This window comes from Rhamphochromis longiceps, linkage group LG3, assembly GCF_057381845.1.
Source record: "Rhamphochromis longiceps isolate RC_006_pf linkage group LG3, R_longiceps_female_GT1.1, whole genome shotgun sequence".
Taxonomy (NCBI): Eukaryota; Metazoa; Chordata; class Actinopteri; order Cichliformes; family Cichlidae; genus Rhamphochromis; species Rhamphochromis longiceps.
The window spans coordinates 33,489,052-33,505,849 of record NC_140559.1 but is presented as its reverse complement, the minus strand read 5'-3'; the positions used below and the strand labels follow the sequence as shown (position 1 = coordinate 33,505,849).

Sequence of the window (16,798 nt, the reverse complement as noted above, 5' to 3'; positions counted from 1 at the left end):
TCAAACCTTCCTGACACGAGCCAACATTAAGATCAGCTGTAACACCCGACACTACAAAACAGTCAGCATGTGTATGAGTGCAGTTATAGGCCGCATGTTTGTGTTTGAATGCGGAGCTCAGAAACTAATTTTAGCAAGTAGTTTGTTTCCTGGTCGAGAGCACACCTCTGGCAGCGGCGGCGGTGCTTTTTGTTTGTGTGCGAGGGCTCAAAATGTGTCCGCTCACTGATTCCGGTCAGCGGTGTGATTACTGGCTCACAGCCCTACAGTGAAGCCTCGATAGATTTACTAAACTCCCAATCAAAAACACCCCGCTTGGCCAAGAGGTTTCAAAGCTGAGGAGGAGCTTATGGTCTAAATTAGGAGTGACTTTAAAAAGTGTGTGTGTCTCTGGTTGGGTGTAAATAAGTGTTTTACATTCGGTGCATAGATGTTTGTAAAGGGGAACTCAGTGGAATTAGTAGTGCATGTTTATAAAGTCACACATTTTAAGAGAATAAATTACCAGAGGCTGAGATATTCCTGCTTTTAGTCCCTATGAAAGGTTCAGCTCCAAACACACTGGTACATGTTAAAGACATGTCTAATTATCAGAGACATATTGCTCACTTGTGTTTGAGCAGCGTGCGGGGGACAACCATGGGAATAGATAAAGACTTTGAAGGGGGCTAAAAGAGGCAATGTAATAAATGCAATCTCAAAACTTTATATGGTCTTTCACGTATTTAGAAGAATGAGCCGGATAAAACTGAACCCCTCCAAAATTACCATCAACTAATAAGAGGGATATCGGTTTTTAATTAGCTGGTTCTTTTGTATTACCTCTCACAACTAGCAAAAAACTGGTGGACTCCACCTTCAACCACGAATGAAATATATCTTGAAGGCGGAGACACCAAATCATATTAAACAGCTTGAAGCGAAGGTGGGTAAAATAACCACTGGTGACATGAAGTGGGTCAATTGATGGAATAGAATTCAAGTGAAGTATGCCGTCGATAGCCATGTGGCAGGGTTTGTAAAAATATTAGAGGGTTACCTAGGCAACCAGAAGGCTACCAACCATCAGCACCAAAGTGATGCACTTTGTGTATGGAGCCCCTTTGAAAAAAGCAGCTACTGTCAGCTGCTCTGTTATGCTGCTCTATTCCATAGTGTGCTGTATTCAGCATGCTTTTGCCAGTACTCCTTGGATTTACATCTTTGCAGGAAAACCCACGACCCTAAACGAACACAGCTGACACGCAGGTGAAGCTCCTACTCCTAAAGACTGGTAACAGACCAGTTTCAATCCCAGTTTCCACCCACGATGAAGTTGCTGCAGTAAAACTGAGTCATTTTTGCAGAAACTAACAGCCATGTCATTTTGATTCCTACAGCTCAGCACGGTGTTAGTTCAGGCAGGCCAAGAAGCTAAGCTGAGCCTTTTACACGATGTCCTTGTACACATCCAGACGTGCTATGTATCAATGCTCCTTCTGCAAGCCACATTTCAACCCACCTCCACCCCCAGCACCTCCTTTTCATACCACCTCTTACATCTCCGTTGTGTAATTGGTTCCTGCTGCTGCTTTCCATTACCATATCACCAAATATAAGCTGGAAATAAGAGTTGTAATTAAATCGTTTTTTGACATCAGAAAGACAAACAAGACTCAAACGGTTTCTGTGGCAGAGGATAAAGATGCGACGCAAAGCACCTGCTGAACAGCAACCAATGACGATCAAGAGGTGATTGAAGCTTCCTTCTTCCTTCATGACTGCTTATTAATATCAGTCATTCATTTCTTTCTCTCGTCATTGCAACGTAGCTGACATGCTAAGGTTTCTCTGTGTGAAGTCGACCTAAATTGAGCACAGATGCTTTTGCCCTCTCTGTACGTCTGGCTGCTGTTTTCGTGCTGCTTTGAAAACTCTGATTGCCAGACTGCTTTTATAGATGAAAAATCCTGTTAATTAGCATTCAAGCTCCTCACGCCCCACTGTCCCACCCTGCCGTGTTTCAGAGTGTTCACTCGAGCTCGAGGTGCTGGCGTTATTTTATTCACACTGGGTTTTATCCTGCAAAGCTGTCCGACAGCTGCCTGATTCCTGGTCGATGTCGTCCACCTGATAGTCGGCTTAAAACTGTAGAAACCATCCAGTTTCAGTGTAGCTGGGACTGAGTTGTCTTTAAAGAGTCTATTTTTGAAGCCGCATCCATTCATTCATTCATGCACCTTTGCAAATTTTGGGGGTTTCTTTTTCTCTCTGTCGATGTGTCTGGGTACAAACCGTTGGCCCGAGCTGTTTTCACAGCTCCTGTACACTTCCTGTTTTCACTGCAGCACACACACATTAACAAACACACACACCAGGTCAACCGGCTGGCCTCTAGAGCCCTCAGGGTGTGTGTGTGTGTGTGTGTGTGTTTGAGTGCGTAAATGTGTGTGTTAGAGCAGGGTTGTTTTCCAAGCTACATTTTGCTGCCACATGGATGTAGAGTGGTTTAGTATGTCTGCCTGGCAGGCCTGCTGACACACACACACACGCACACACAGTCCAATTCAAAGGGAGTTCCTCAGGCAGCCAGACAAGGCTCCCTTTCACCCTCCGAGATACAGCATCAGATTGGGACGATTGTGTACTTTTTTTGTGCGTTCTGTGCGTTACGACTTCTCTTTCCATTTCTCTGTGTTTTCTTTTTAGAAACTCGCACACATTTTGGCAAATGCTGAAGGTTTTCTTCTGTCAGATTCTCTGCAAGAAAAAAGTGTGTGTGTGCTTGAGTGTGAGCATGCGCCAGGGGTGTGGTCTGGGTGACATTTAGCTTAAAAGGTGAGAAGTGTACAGCCCCCGTACCCCCACCCCATCCCTCCCTAACCCCACAACCTCCCCGCCGCTCTCAAAACTGGCCCAACACACACACACAGGGAGCAAGCATGGAAAGTTGTGATGTAATGACGCCACAGTTCTTCTGCAGGAGAACACGTACATAACTGTGCACACGCACACACAGATTTGTAAACGTAGCCGTCGCGTCTGCAATCACCCTGATTGGTTCAAACACTCTTTCCCTCCAAACTCTGGCGAGGCGAAGCAGCCGTCGCTGTAAACACTCACACACAAAAAACCCCAAACCAAAATTGGTCCCACAACATAACGGCTGATTTTACCATCGAGGTCACAGGCAACAAACTCTGATGTGAGCTGAAAACCATAAAGAGGTTTCTCTTAATGACAGTGGGCATAAAGTTTTTTTTTCTTGTTACATAGCAACTGGGGGAAGTACAAGCTGGCTATGGGAGCCGAAAACGGGTTTTATTTAATTTTATTTTTATTTTCCAGCACCGTGCAGTCAGAAGCTGTGAATAACACTGGAATCAAGCCAGAGAGCTCAGGGTGCAATCACACCCCTGCCGCCGCTTCACTGTTGAACCGCGGCCGACTTTGTGAAGGTTTTCCAGCACAAGCTGAAAGAAATTCCTGCAATTACCTGCAACGCCGTACGCCAGTTGGATGCTTTATGAAAAGCAACAAAACTGACGACATGTAGATTTTATTTTGGATCTGCTATAAGTAGCCTGCTGTGATTAGATAACACAGCTAATACCAGCGAGCATGGCCTCGAAAACATTCACAGTTGATTTTAACAAGTATAAATAACCACTGGCCACTTTTTCTTTTTTTTAGGTATTTAAAATAAATTCAGGTCCTTTATTTGACTTCTCGCAGATCATTTTAAGTGGGTTAAATTTGTTTCTTTTGGTTTAAATTAATTCCTATTTGAACTTTACTGCATATTAGCTCCATGCATTTAGCAAATGGACAACAAATAAAGGTGCATGTGTGTGTGTGGCTTCACTTAATTCTGCAAAATGTCTGAAGTGCATTCTACTCTGACTCTTAAGAACAAAATAACGGCGCTTTTGCTGTTGTTCGTTGTATATAATAATATGGAATAAACAGCAGCGGTGGGGCCTGGACCCAAACTGGTTCACAGTGTCATTAATAATTCTAATTTATTACAGTTGCCATGGCGATGCAAGCAGTTTAAAATATTTCTAGACCTTGACAAGCTGTTTGAATCCAAAACTCTCGATATGAAGGTTTCGTGACTTTTGCGGTTTGGTGGCAGCGGGCTGATTGCATTTTGTTACAGACATTTATCATGTGGATCGATTATTTCAGGGGAACATCTTTTCTAAAAAGAAGGGAATCTGGCGGAGGTGTTTTTATCATAATAATCAACAAAATTTTATGCACACTAGTCTGTGTGTGTGGTCAGTGAAATTCCCGTCGATCTTCTCGTTGTAACAACCTGTACACCGACATTTTCAGCCATTCTCCCTGTTCTGGATTTGAAAGGAAGAAGTGGGTTTCCTTCAAAAACAAAACTTTTCTCGACTTAAAAGAATTTAAAAATTGATGCTTTTTTCCACACGCTTTTTTCCATCGGTCTCACCCATAAACTCCCCGTTCACTTTAAGATAAGAACAAAAACGCTGTCGACAGGCGAACACAGCTTCAAGCTGGACCCTGAGGTGTGGTTAAAGGAGGGTTAAAATAGGAGGGTTAAAGGTTTTATACACACAATGGGAAGGGGAGAGACTAAAGGAATGGCCTTGAAAGATTGTCTGTGCGTGACTACAGTCTGGACAGCGTTCTCGTAGCCGTCAGTGTCCGCTTCTCTAGAGTGCTTTTATCAGATTTTTTTCTCAATAAAGGAGAGCTACACACTCACATTTCAACAGAATTTCTCACAAAAACCAGCACAATCACAAAAGATGTCAAAAAATCTCAGTTTCCCTTCTTTTCTCTCTCTCTGACACACACACACACTCACTCACACACACTGTCCCGGCAAACCCTGCTAGCACGCCGGCCGTGCTAAAAATACCCCCGCCTGTTCTGTTGGGGTTGGCCTGGGGGCGAACCTGGGCCCGGGCTTATAAATGTCCTCTTTGTAGTGCAGTGGAAATGTCTAACAAATGAGTCTTTTATTAGGGCAAGACAAAAAAACACAGCTAATTATGTTTACTCAGATCAATCCACACACACACACACACACAGACACACACTGGCCCGCTGACCAGAGACAGTGAGAGTAAGTGTGTCTGTGTATAAGTGTGTATATTTAGAGAGTCTATGAAATATAAATATTGGGGTGATGGTTAGACGGAGTAGAGAAACAGACAGTTGTAGGAAATTCACCAACAAACCCGGGGAAGATTTTTTACCAGCTGCAGAAAAAAATGAGGGAGATGGAAGCTTTACTGTGTAAAGAGAGAAAGCAGCTGATATAACAACAGCAAATATTTCAAATTAACTTCAGGGAGTGAACCCAAACTTGATGTTTTGGGGGATCTATCAAATATATAAATTACATCTATCTTTTTCAAGGCATTCCCAGAGCAGTTGAAGGTTTCCTTGAATGAAAATGTTTGACTTATTAACTCGGTGTAAAGTGCACATGATGCAGTCGACATACACAGACGCTATACTCCGATTTAGACGTGCTCGTAAGAGTGTTGTTTTCTGACATTTCCTGCTAAATTACCAGGAAGAAAGAGTGCATCCTGAAGACTTTGGTCTAAATTCTTGCTTTGCATTTATTTTCTGTGATTTAAACGCATCCGCGTTTTAAAAAAATCTTTATAGTTTCTAAATTAATGGTTAAAAAGTCGTTTTTTTCACATCAAACTCCAGTCACTTTACAGCTTTGTGTGAATTAGCAGGCTCACACTTTAAAATGCTTTAAACGTTTTCTTTAATCGAGGTGCGTGCACTAACATTTTACAAGAAAGCCGAGTATGAGCCCCAAAATATTATATTTTACACAGTGACATTGACAGAAAACATTTTACTTCGGAAAAAACAATTTGTAGTAAAGCAGTACATTTACCAACGCGAGTCGTTATTTTAAATACTTATCAAAAGAAGCTGTTTGGCTTTTGTTTTTAATTTAAAAATGTAAGTTAAATATAATAACTTGAATATTAACCTTACATCTAACAAACTTAAGAAAGCTCAGATTGAACTTGTTGACCACATCCGGCTTCAGCCTCGCCTCCTTTTTACCGTATTCTGGTTTTGCGGTTGCTCGGTTGTTTTGTTTGTTTGACGCTTTTAATCACGGCTCCTTTCAACACATTCGAGGAGGCTGGTTTCCAACAAAGAGTATGTTTGTATGGGACGTGAGACACGTCAGTAATAATATAGTCAGAAATTTCAGTATCGATATTTCTTAAAAATGAAAGCAAACTGTACATGTTAGGTTTGTCACAGCATCGATCGTGTGATGGACAGAGCTACGATTGTTCTCATTGTCTTCGTGCATTCACGAATTACCGTTTTCTGCCCTTGTAGCTTTTTTTTGTAACCCCAAAATCCCTGTGAAACGTGCATGTGTGTTCACTTTGCTAAAATGGAGCCAATCAAAATGTAGGACATTGCCTCGGTGGTGTAGGGCTGGGGAGGGACGGGTCACGCTTTCTGAGGTGCGTGCGTGCTGCTGTCATTGTGTTGGACTCTGTCGGTGGCGTTTCTCGTTAAAATGTAAATGTGTGGTTGTCTTAAGCGTTGCGCTTGCATTTATCTGTGCTGTAATTTCTGAGAGGAATGGATATCCATCAGACTTTAACTCTTTATTGTCTTTGCACATGTTTGTACACAGGCACAGTGAAACTGCAGTACGGTTGTACATCGGTGCTAAAGAGGAAGCAAGCGAAACAAATGTACGAGGAAACAACGAGTTTAATTCCCTCTAACTGAAGAAATGACAGGTACTGAGTGCCGGCCTTCACCCTCCTCTTCAAGTCTTTGCAGTTTGTTAAAAGGCAACCTTTAAGACGCAAATGACGACATGAAGCGATGTGAGGTAGCTCACGGTTAGCTTGATGCGCTAACGTTACTAGAAGTGAGAAAAAGAGAATCTAAAACCCACAAAAGTCACAGGCGAAGAAGCAAAAACATCCACAAGATCTCTGTCCGTATGATGCTTGACTGATAGGAAGGGGAGAATATATAGTCTGGAAACACACAGACACATACAAAAAACCCACTTTTATCTAAATCAAAGGTTAAAAAATGAAAAGTGAAAATGCTGCGAGAATAACTGTGGAAGTGCGAGGCAGAGGAAACGAGGTCAAAGGCTGCAAGGGAATTCCTTCTCTCTTTTCAACTGTCAATCATTCAGCTGGTGCCAGAGATACCAAGGAGCCAGTGTGTGTGTGCGAGGGGGGGTTTGTGCGTTTGAATGGTGCGATAGGTCCTCAACTTGACAATGAACCCCCGTCCCTTTGCAGTCACGCCACCACATCAGAGAGAGACACCGAGAGGAGGAGGAGGAGAAGAAGAAGGGTTAGGAATGAGGGGAGTGGGGTGGAAGAAAGAAGAGAAGGAAGGAAACTAAGGTAAGAGGAGAGGAGGAAAGATAAAGAATGAAGGTGGGGGGGTTAAAGAAGGAGGGAGAAAGTGTGAAAGGGGACTGAGCGTGGCGGAGGAGGCGGGGAGATCGGGATGGGTGCTCGTTTCAGAAAGGACGGATTAAGGAAAAAAGGGCTACGGATAGTTCAGCCAAAAAACGAGGAGAATAGAGCGAGCGAGCAGGAGAGAGAGGGAGCGGGTGGGAGAGAGAGGGAGAGGCTTGGCCCCTGACCCGGGGACATTATAGAAAGGGAGATTATGGTTGTTTAAAACTCTCTAAGCGCTAACCCCGGGGACCCGAGCTAATACCCTGACACACAGACGCACCCCAACTACAAGCCAACACAGACACCGTGTGAAAGTCCACCAATATCCTTCAGCTGATATTCCCTCTTTTTCCTTCTAAATGACCAAAACCAACAAGGACTTGATCCTCCTAGCAGCTGCCATCTGACACGTCCTGTTCCTCCATTGTTGTCCAGAGAGTTAACTCTCATTTCGCTGAGTAATGGAAGGTTTTTACAGGAGGCATCAGGCCACTTTTCTCCTGCAACCTCTGCGACCTCTGAGCCTGAACTTGACTTCGGATGCTGCGACTGGAACCCAAACAGGATCTTGTTTGCACTGCTTCTCTATCTTCTTCTGGAAAGATCTGCTTGACTTGGTCCCATTTACAAGCACCAAATAGTCATTATAGCACCAACTGTAGATCAAGCCGCTGCTGAAAATAGTTCCTAACACTTTTAGCGTTTGCTACAATGCCGTGCTCGTCTGTTTTTTAGGAGCAACTTCCTGATTTCTTCCGTGACGCTTGACAAAAAGTGGGGAAAGCGTTGTGAAAAATGCAGCAAGCATTGAGCTCTTTGGTGGGAGTTGTGCAGCCAATTTTTTAACAATGAGAAAATAAGAGAATGAAAAAACTTCCTGATCTTTTAAAAACTCGAGCTCTCTGTGACACACACACACACGCACACTCATTGAGAAAGGGAGATTAACACTGGCCTCTATACTCGGCCCAGGACAAGAGTGTTGAAGGAGGGAGCAGTGTGTTCTCGGGGTGAAAGAAGGGGCAAGGGACCTGCTGCCAGTACCTCCTGCTAATCTGTACAAGAGGAGGGAGGAGGAGGGCATGGATGGATGGATGGATGGATGGATGGATGTAAGAGTGAGGGGGGGAAAGGGAAGAAGAAAAATAGTGATGAAAAATGTCATTATTGACTGGGGGAAAACAAGAAAATGGCAAGACGTAGAGAAGCAAAGGCTCGAGGAGACAGCAGAGAAAGAGTGGGGAAAAAATTAGGTGAGGCTATTTTTGAAAAACTGAAATCCAGAAAGTTAGAAATGCCTCAGATATTTGAAGAAGATAAAAAACAGAAGGCTGCAGGGAAGCAGCACTACGGGTCTGAAAAGCTGGGGGGGGGGAATTATATAACGAATCACGCAGAGGATCATTAAACGCACTTAAAATGTAAAGTCGACTATATTTACACTAGACGGTGACAGGAGGTTTTTTTTCATTGTTAAATTTAAGAAAATTGAAAAAACGGAGAAAAAAATACAACGAAAAACAGAGAGGAGCTTGAACACAGTTTAGCGGGGTGTGAGAAGAAGAAGCGTCCTCGGCGGTTCAAGGGTCCTGCCTTGAATGTTAACACTTTTACCCCCTGTGTCCGCTCAGTGAACTATGTATCTCTTACCCAGTGAACATGCACTTGCCAGCTCCCTGCCACGCCACACAAGAAAGACAGAGAGAAAGAGTGGGTTTATGATCTGTGTGTGCTCACACACTGCTGTGCATGTGTGGCCAATTAATTGTGTCTTTGCATGTGTGCTACATCATCGTACTCTATATGTGCGCCTGCTGCATGTTATATGACTTTATGCACACACAGACCAACACAGCAAATGGAAAGACTCTGAGTGCGTGTGTGTGTGTGTGTGTGTGTGTGTGTGTGTGTGTGTGTGTGTGTGTGTGTGTGTGTGTGTGTGTGTGTGTGTGTGTGTGTGTGTGTGCCTCAGGACTGTGTAACCACAGCTATGCAGCACACAGCGGGCTGGACCGCAGTAATGGAACCTACTATAGATGAAGCCACCAGTCCTCACAATCCCCCCTCTGTCTGAGCTGCTTAAAGGAGCAATTCGGCTAAAAAACAAAAGGCCTCACATGCACTACGAGGCAGAGGAGCTTCGAGGTGGTCGTCTGCCGTCGGCATGAGAGAATCTTGCGTCGTATACGACTGAATTTAGAGTTTTATGATGACAATTTGTCAAGATCTGTGAATCTCTGTTAAAATTTGTACAATTGTTCCCAATTTTAAAAAAGTTTAGGAAACATTGTTTTTTTAACAACAATCTTTTTTTAAGTTTCATTGCATTTGATTTTTTTTAAATCCAGTGTTTTTTCTAGCATGTTGTGCGTCCTCACTTCCAGCTCCTTACATGCTGACGTTCGGTCAGGAGCCAGAAGCTTCATGTATTGCTCCAGCAGACAACATGACACATCCCCCCACATGCCTGGCACAGCCGTGAATAGATAGCATGGTTGCTGGTACACACACCGTGAAATGACCACCATGCCGATTAGGCAAATGAAGAATAAGCTTATTGAAGAGGAGATACGTAAGTTTTGTTCAACGCTGAGAAAAGAGGCGTCTAAACCCAAACACTGACCTTTTCCCTAACGCCAGCGACAAAGCAACAAAAGGAGCCGTATTTATATAATTCTTTTCTGCTCTGTTTGGGATTGGCTGCAGCTCAGGAGGTAAAACCAGGTCATCTGCTAATTGGAAGGTTGGCGGTTCGATCCATGTCTAGATATGCTGAAACATCCTTAAGTAAGGTAACAGGTTGCTCTAGAAAAAAATGAAAAAAGTGCTTGTACGAATTGGTGAATAAGGCATGTTGTACAAAGGGCTTTGAGTGCTCAGGTAGAACAGAGAAGCACTGCATATGAATCAGTCCATTTACCAAAGCGCTTTCTTACTACAGCCTTCATTCATCCTTTCACACTCACATTCTGATGAATGCATCAGTGGAAACTCAGTATCTTGCCCAGTGATGCTTCGTCATGCTGAAGGTTTTCCTCCACATCCACCTCCTACTTCAGACTTCTGTATTTACTTATTTGTCCTCACCAAGCCAAAGGGTATGCTGGCACACTGAAAAACGCTGCACAGCGGGCTGCAGTGAGACAATATGGACCTGACCGAGCATCAGTGTCATCCATGTAGCTTCTTAAGCACTTATCCAGGTGAGGATTGCCAGACGAAGCCAAAGCGAGATAAACCCCAGATAAGTCGCCAGTCCGTCGCAGGGCCAACATTTAGGACCATTTAGGAATGACCGGTAAACCCAAACGTGCACGTGTTTGGGCTGTGAGGAAGAAACTAAAGTAGCCTTGTTAGTCAAACCTTCCAACTCTGCACGGCTGATGAACACTTCTCAATTTTGGTGGCTTTTTCCTGCATTTATCTGCAAACAAGAATTAAAAGTTGCTTTTAAAGGCTGCTTGGGATGTTGTAAAAGTTGACTATATGAAAAGGTTGGGTTCAAGTCATCAAAGAACACAAACACCTGATGACACCAAATACCATCAACAGAAACAGCCATCACCTGCCGAGGATCTGTAGCCGTACCACCATAGAAGAAGACAACAGTGCAGGTGCAGAAGAAGAAGAAGGCGCAAGCTGTAAAAGGAGGGAGGCTGTCGTCACTGTGAGCCGCGAGAGAGTGTTTGGGCTGCAGGATTGTCATTACTCTGGCCACCGTCATTTACACTTCATCACAGCCGAATAGACAGAAGAAGGCAGGCAGAGGGTACCTCATTAGTGTGTGTGTGTGTGTGTGTGTGTGTGTGTGTGTGTGTGTGTGTGTGTGTGTGTGTGTGTGTGTGTGTGTGTGTGTGTGTGTGTGTGTGTGTGTGTGTGAGTTGATGTAGCTCCATCTGAGCTGCTGGTTGCTATTTTTGACCAATTATGCAAGCCAAAAATGACGACACAAAACATTTGGACCTTCCACTCTGTGTGTGCGAGCCTCATGTTCATTTCTTCTCATCTGACCCAGATTCAGTCCAGTGAGGCTGCTCCATGTACATGTTTGTGTGGTTTGTTTGTGTGTGTGTGAAAAAGTTATGAGGCTCTGACCCAAAGAAACTGCATGAAAAAAAGAAGAAAGGTTTACCTGGTTACCTAGCAACAGTAGATTTGTTTTGTCAAAGGAGGAAAAAAATGTATTTAAAAAACTTCATTGGTTCGACTTATCGGTGTTTCCGATGTTTTTGAATTCACTTCTTAGCTACCAAAATATTTTCTTGGGATCCTTGTGGTGTGGTGACCCCTAGTGGTCGTGGAAGGTAACTGTTAACGAACTTCAACCAAGTAGAAACCCAGCAACATGCGTACAATATTTCAGAAAAAACTTTAAAAGATGAAATGGGATCATTTGCATCCAGCAAAAATTGTGAGGAGTGGAGTGATTAAAACAAAGTATCCAGATCATCTAACGTGAGACAAAAATGCTACAAGTCTACGGCCGTACAGCTTCACTCAAAAATAAAAGTTTGTTATAAATTATATGTTTAAAGGTAACTCAGAATCAACATGCACTTATGGTTTTTGTACCATATTTTCTCTTCATATATGTGTGTGCACAGGAAAACATTTATGTCGATGTGCAAAAAGATTAGTACATTATTTCTGTGTGCCTGTATGTGTGTTTGTGTGTGTGTGAAGCCTCAGTAGCGCTCCTGCTTGGCACCGTAGCTCCAGAAAGCTCAGGCTCCTAATGAGAGCAGACAGGGCTCTGGCAGAGTGACCACAGAACTATTTCTAACTGCAGACTGCTTTAAAATGGATCCGTCACAGAAATGTGCTGCGTGTGTGTGCAGGGTAAAAATATACCATGTGTATATGTGTGTATGCGCATAACTTCACTGTTTTTACGCTCTCATAGTGAGAAAAAAAATTCAGCAGCAGACAGGCAGATTTACCAAATGGTGACTGTGTGTGTAGCTAAAGTGTGAGGAGTGGGCAGCGACCAACGACAGAGCTAACACAGAATGCTCAGAACCTCCAAATGCTGCTTCTGCTCTGCATGAATTGGTTCTTATGATCCCAAGTGATCAAAAAAAAGAAAGTTGAGTCTTTAAAAAGAAACCAAACATTGAAACAGGAAGGAAGTTCTGGATGATGATGCCTCACATAGCTCAAACTCTGATTGGTAGAAGGAAGATGACCACAACAAGTATGGTTGATCTCTAGGAGGAAGAAGAGCAAAACAAAAAACTACATCGCAGTAACGCAGTCCCCCAAAAATGTTCTAAGTAGCACAAAGTCAACCTCCGCAAGCCAGCTTTATGTCTGATGGCCAGCAGGGGGCAAAGTCAGTTTTAATTAAACCTATAGGAAAACAGTGCTAGTGCTTCTTCACTAAGCGCTTTCCTGGGCAGTTTATGACCTCATTGTTCATTTCAAATCATCGTCAGTGCAGCCTTTGTTGTGTTGTTATGCTCCCATTTAGAGAAAAATATGCTTGGGGGCGTGGCTTCCTTAGCGCATGGGTGTGGTATAGTCTCCTGTGGCTTGGAGACGGGCAAAGTACTCAACCTGAGGCTTCCAGACAGGATTTCACCAGCCAGTGAGTGATGTCACAGACATCCATCCTCTATCTACAGTCTTTGGACTGGACACGGGACACACACAGACTGTAGTGCATGCACCTTCTTTCTTTTTCTTATAATCAAAAAGATGTCTGTAATGGCTCCTGGTACACTGGCTGCTACTGTAAACACAGGACACGTATTACTGATACCAGTGCTGATACTACTACTTGATGAAGGCAGCTCACGTAGAGGAGAGCAGCGAGTCATGATTTACGAGATGAATAGTAAAAAATTTGCAAATTCCGAACACTTGTTACCAACCAAAAAATCACTCTGATTCTTACTCTCCACAATAGTTAGTTAACACAACAAAACACAACTTTCAGCATTTGGTGTTTCTTGAATGTAAATGTGCCTGCCTATGAAGCACTTTGGCTCAACTTCTGTTCTTTAAATGTGCTATAAGCTATAAATGAAACGGGCATGACAGGCAACACAAGAATGATCCTAAACCAATACCAGCATACGATTGATATTAGGATCGACCCGCCCACCTCTCCTGACTGCGCTGTTCTAAAACTTCACTTTAAGGTTATAAATCAGGTCTGAGCCCTGCTTGTGGGGACGCGGGGTCCTCATAAGTACAGACAGCCTCTTATTCCTCCTTCTGACTGACATGCCTCCCCCCTCCCCTCACCATAAACTTGGCCGTGGTTCCCGCTTGCATTCCGGGAACGCGTCTCGCTCGGTGTCAGATGTAACGCAGAGGAGCACCGCGAGTTCAAGCCCCGCACGCGGCCAACGTGCCTCCGCTCGTCGAGCCTGGCTTCCCTTTCCCTCCTGTCTCTCTTCTTCTTCTCTCTGTTTTATTAGCTGTCCCCTCAGCTGGCGCGCTCCCGGGAGTCCTCAGTAGCGGCACTCATGTGCACCCTGATCTCCTATCACTCACTGGTCCAAGTGTCTCGTTTTTAGCCTCAAACATTAAGATTATCTGCAAATTTTATTGATAAGGGTGGATGCTGGGGGGGGTTAGACTGTGAAGCATCTCACCGATTAAGCGAACCTTCGGTAAGCTGGATCAATACTACGCATGGTGCAGGGCTTTCCTTTTTTCTGCAGGAATCTCTGACCAATCTACTGAAAACGCGGCGTGTCGGGAACCTTTCTGAATGCAACCAAGATTTTAAAAAAGAAGAAGAAAAGGAGGAGAGCGTGTCCAGAGACTGCACTTTACCCTCGATTTAACCCTTTCACACAGAACTTCCCTTTTCTCATTCCTTCTCCGAACAATCAGCACAAAACACAATCTCTTTGTGGACACGAGTGTCCTCCTTCTCCGTCAGAGACATGAGTCCCCACGGCTCAGCCTGGACTCGCCACCGTATCAGATGTGATCAATAGACTGTGACGTCGCGCCGCGACTGGCTGATGCGCTCCTGTGTGAGATAATGAGGGGAAAGAAGAGTCTGTGCGAGCCACCGCTGGAGTGCGGGGAGAGATATTACAGGGCTGTAAACTAATAAAAGATGAAGCGAAACTCTTTGATTCTCCTCTGTGTGTGCGTGTTCACTGTGCATCCCATTCACGCAGGATGGAGATGAAGCAGCAGATCAGTTTTGTGGGTTTTTTTGTTTTAGAATCTCGATATTTATGAGTTTCTGAGTTAATGTAACATTGTGCATTATGGGATATGGAGTCCAATTAACAAAGGCTATAAAAGAACGAGTGTGAGGCTTTAAAAACAAAACAAAAAAGTTGCGTTCTGGTGTTTTTTAAATGAGTTTTCTCCTTTTGCAAACAACAAAAATGTGGCTGGTAAAAAAAAAGGCGCAGATGTTTGCACAAATTACTAAAGATGTCAATAAAAAAGCGCAAAACGATCTTTGGGGAGGAATAAATAATTAGATGAGACTGATATCACCTCACAGACACGGAGACCGGCGCTGACCCAGATTCTGTCTCCCTCCACCAAACTCATCCCCTCTCCCTCCCTCCCTCGCTCCCTGCCCAGAGTGCGCTCTTACCTGCAGGAGCCAGTGGCAGGTCTCGCCGATGAAGGGGAAGCCCATGGATCCTTTCGGCATGGGCAGCTTGCAGTTTTTATCCCGCGTGGCCGTCCAACGGAGCTGCCACAGTTGCTGGGACACGGCGAGGAGCAGGGCCATGGACACCAGGCAAGCGGCCAGAGTGGCCAGAGCGGAGACGATGTCGAAAGTGTCGAACAGCATGGTGATGGAGAGCCCGGTGATCTCTGCGGAACTGGGGTCGACTTTCAGAAACTTTGGAGAAAGATGCGCTGAAACTTTTGTGCTCCAAAAAGGGGGCAAAGTAAATCTTCGTCAAACTTTCAAAGTTCTTTTTTGCGTAAAATAGCGCAGCGCTCTTTTTACGCGCGCTGGAGGTGTCAGGAGGCAGCGGCTGCTCTGCTCTGAGAATGAATGAAGTGTGTAAAGTTCCTTTCTGATTTCGTGGGTCTGTGTTTTAAAACAGTCACAAAGTGGCGTCTCTGTGCCTCAGAGGTGCGAATCAGGCTCGGCTGAACTGGGCAGAGACGCTACAGGTGAGCTCCCCGCGTCTTCAGGATCACGCCTCAGCTTATGAAGTGTGGGGGGGGAAAGTGAAACTATTAAAACTCGCTTTGTTTTAATGATTGAAACATTTAGGACACGGAATTCTCTTGGCTGGGGTCTGTCCTGATGTTTGAAATATCATTTTTAGTCTCGTTTGTGAATTACTGACTAAAAATAAAAATAAAAAAGGGAGATGGAAAAAATTGCTGAAGAAAGAAAAAGAAAAAAATGATCTCTAAGGTGACACGTGTATTTCAAACGCCGGGACTCCCGGGGAAACGTGGAAAAAGTGAAGTCGAGCCCTGGAACTGACGAGGGCTTTTTACTTTTTAAAACTTCTCGAGGGATGGAAAGAGTTGGTTTAAGGTGAGAGAGGAAAAAAATAAACGAAAACTCTTCCAGGAATCGCGTCTCCTTCAAATAATTTTTAAAGAGAAAATCAAAAGGCGTCTTTGCATTAAAAAGTCACGTCTCTGTGGCGCAAACACGAGGAGTAGAAATGTTTAAGATCCGTGAGCGTACAGGGATGCGTGGGTGCGCAGGAGATGCTCAGGAGCTGCCGTCCTCCTTCTCCTTCTCTTACTTTCTGACGTCCACTCTCCTCTCTGTGTACCTTTCTGTTTCTCAGAGCGCTCTCTCTCCTCTCTCTCTCGCTCTCTGGCTGCCTATACAAGTCACCCTCAGTGTGTGTATTGTGCATGCGTGCGCAAGGAGTGTGTGTGCGTCAAGCCAGAGGCACCAATGAGTGTTTATATAGTGTGGAGGCAACTGGAAGGCGAATAGGCGGCCAAGGGCTCCCGTCGCCCCCCTCCAACCCAACTCTACCTCACTCCAGCGTCGGCAGAGAGACTCCCCTGCTCCCTCCCTCCGCTCGGCTCCACCTCTTTCGGGGGCACCCCCTTCTCCATCCTCCCTCCCACTCTCTCTCTCTCCCCTCTCAGGAGAAGGGGTGGTGTAAAGTGAGCAGCAAGCGGCGCAAGAGGAGAAGAGGCTCGGAGCGTGCTGGACCTGGCGGGGTGCCAACGGGAGGAAAAGTGAGAGAGAGGGGGAACAAGGCTCGCAGTTCTGACTTGTGTCTCCGTGCAGGACGTGCGCACTATAGTACGAGTCACCTGCATCAGGACTGATGAGACCTCTTTGTGTTTCTACAGAAGCGATAGAGTCCAAACTGTTAACAGATCATGTCGCGTTTGTTTTAAAACGTGATTCTCAGCTGCGTGTT

The 16,798-nt window shown here is 44.6% G+C and overlaps 1 protein-coding gene across 1 annotated transcript in view; it reads right to left on the bottom strand.

The window, feature by feature from the left end:
- Window positions 1-16,344, bottom strand: part of cyp26b1 (cytochrome P450, family 26, subfamily b, polypeptide 1) — a 37,910-nt gene extending 21,566 nt beyond the window's left edge. Inside the window, exon 1 of the mRNA XM_085395006.1 lies at window positions 15,031-16,344. Within this exon, the coding sequence (XP_085251132.1) occupies window positions 15,031-15,234 (204 nt within the window). The 5' untranslated portion in view covers window positions 15,235-16,344. The remainder of the gene's footprint in view (window positions 1-15,030) is intronic.
- Window positions 16,345-16,798: the final 454 nt, after the last annotated feature.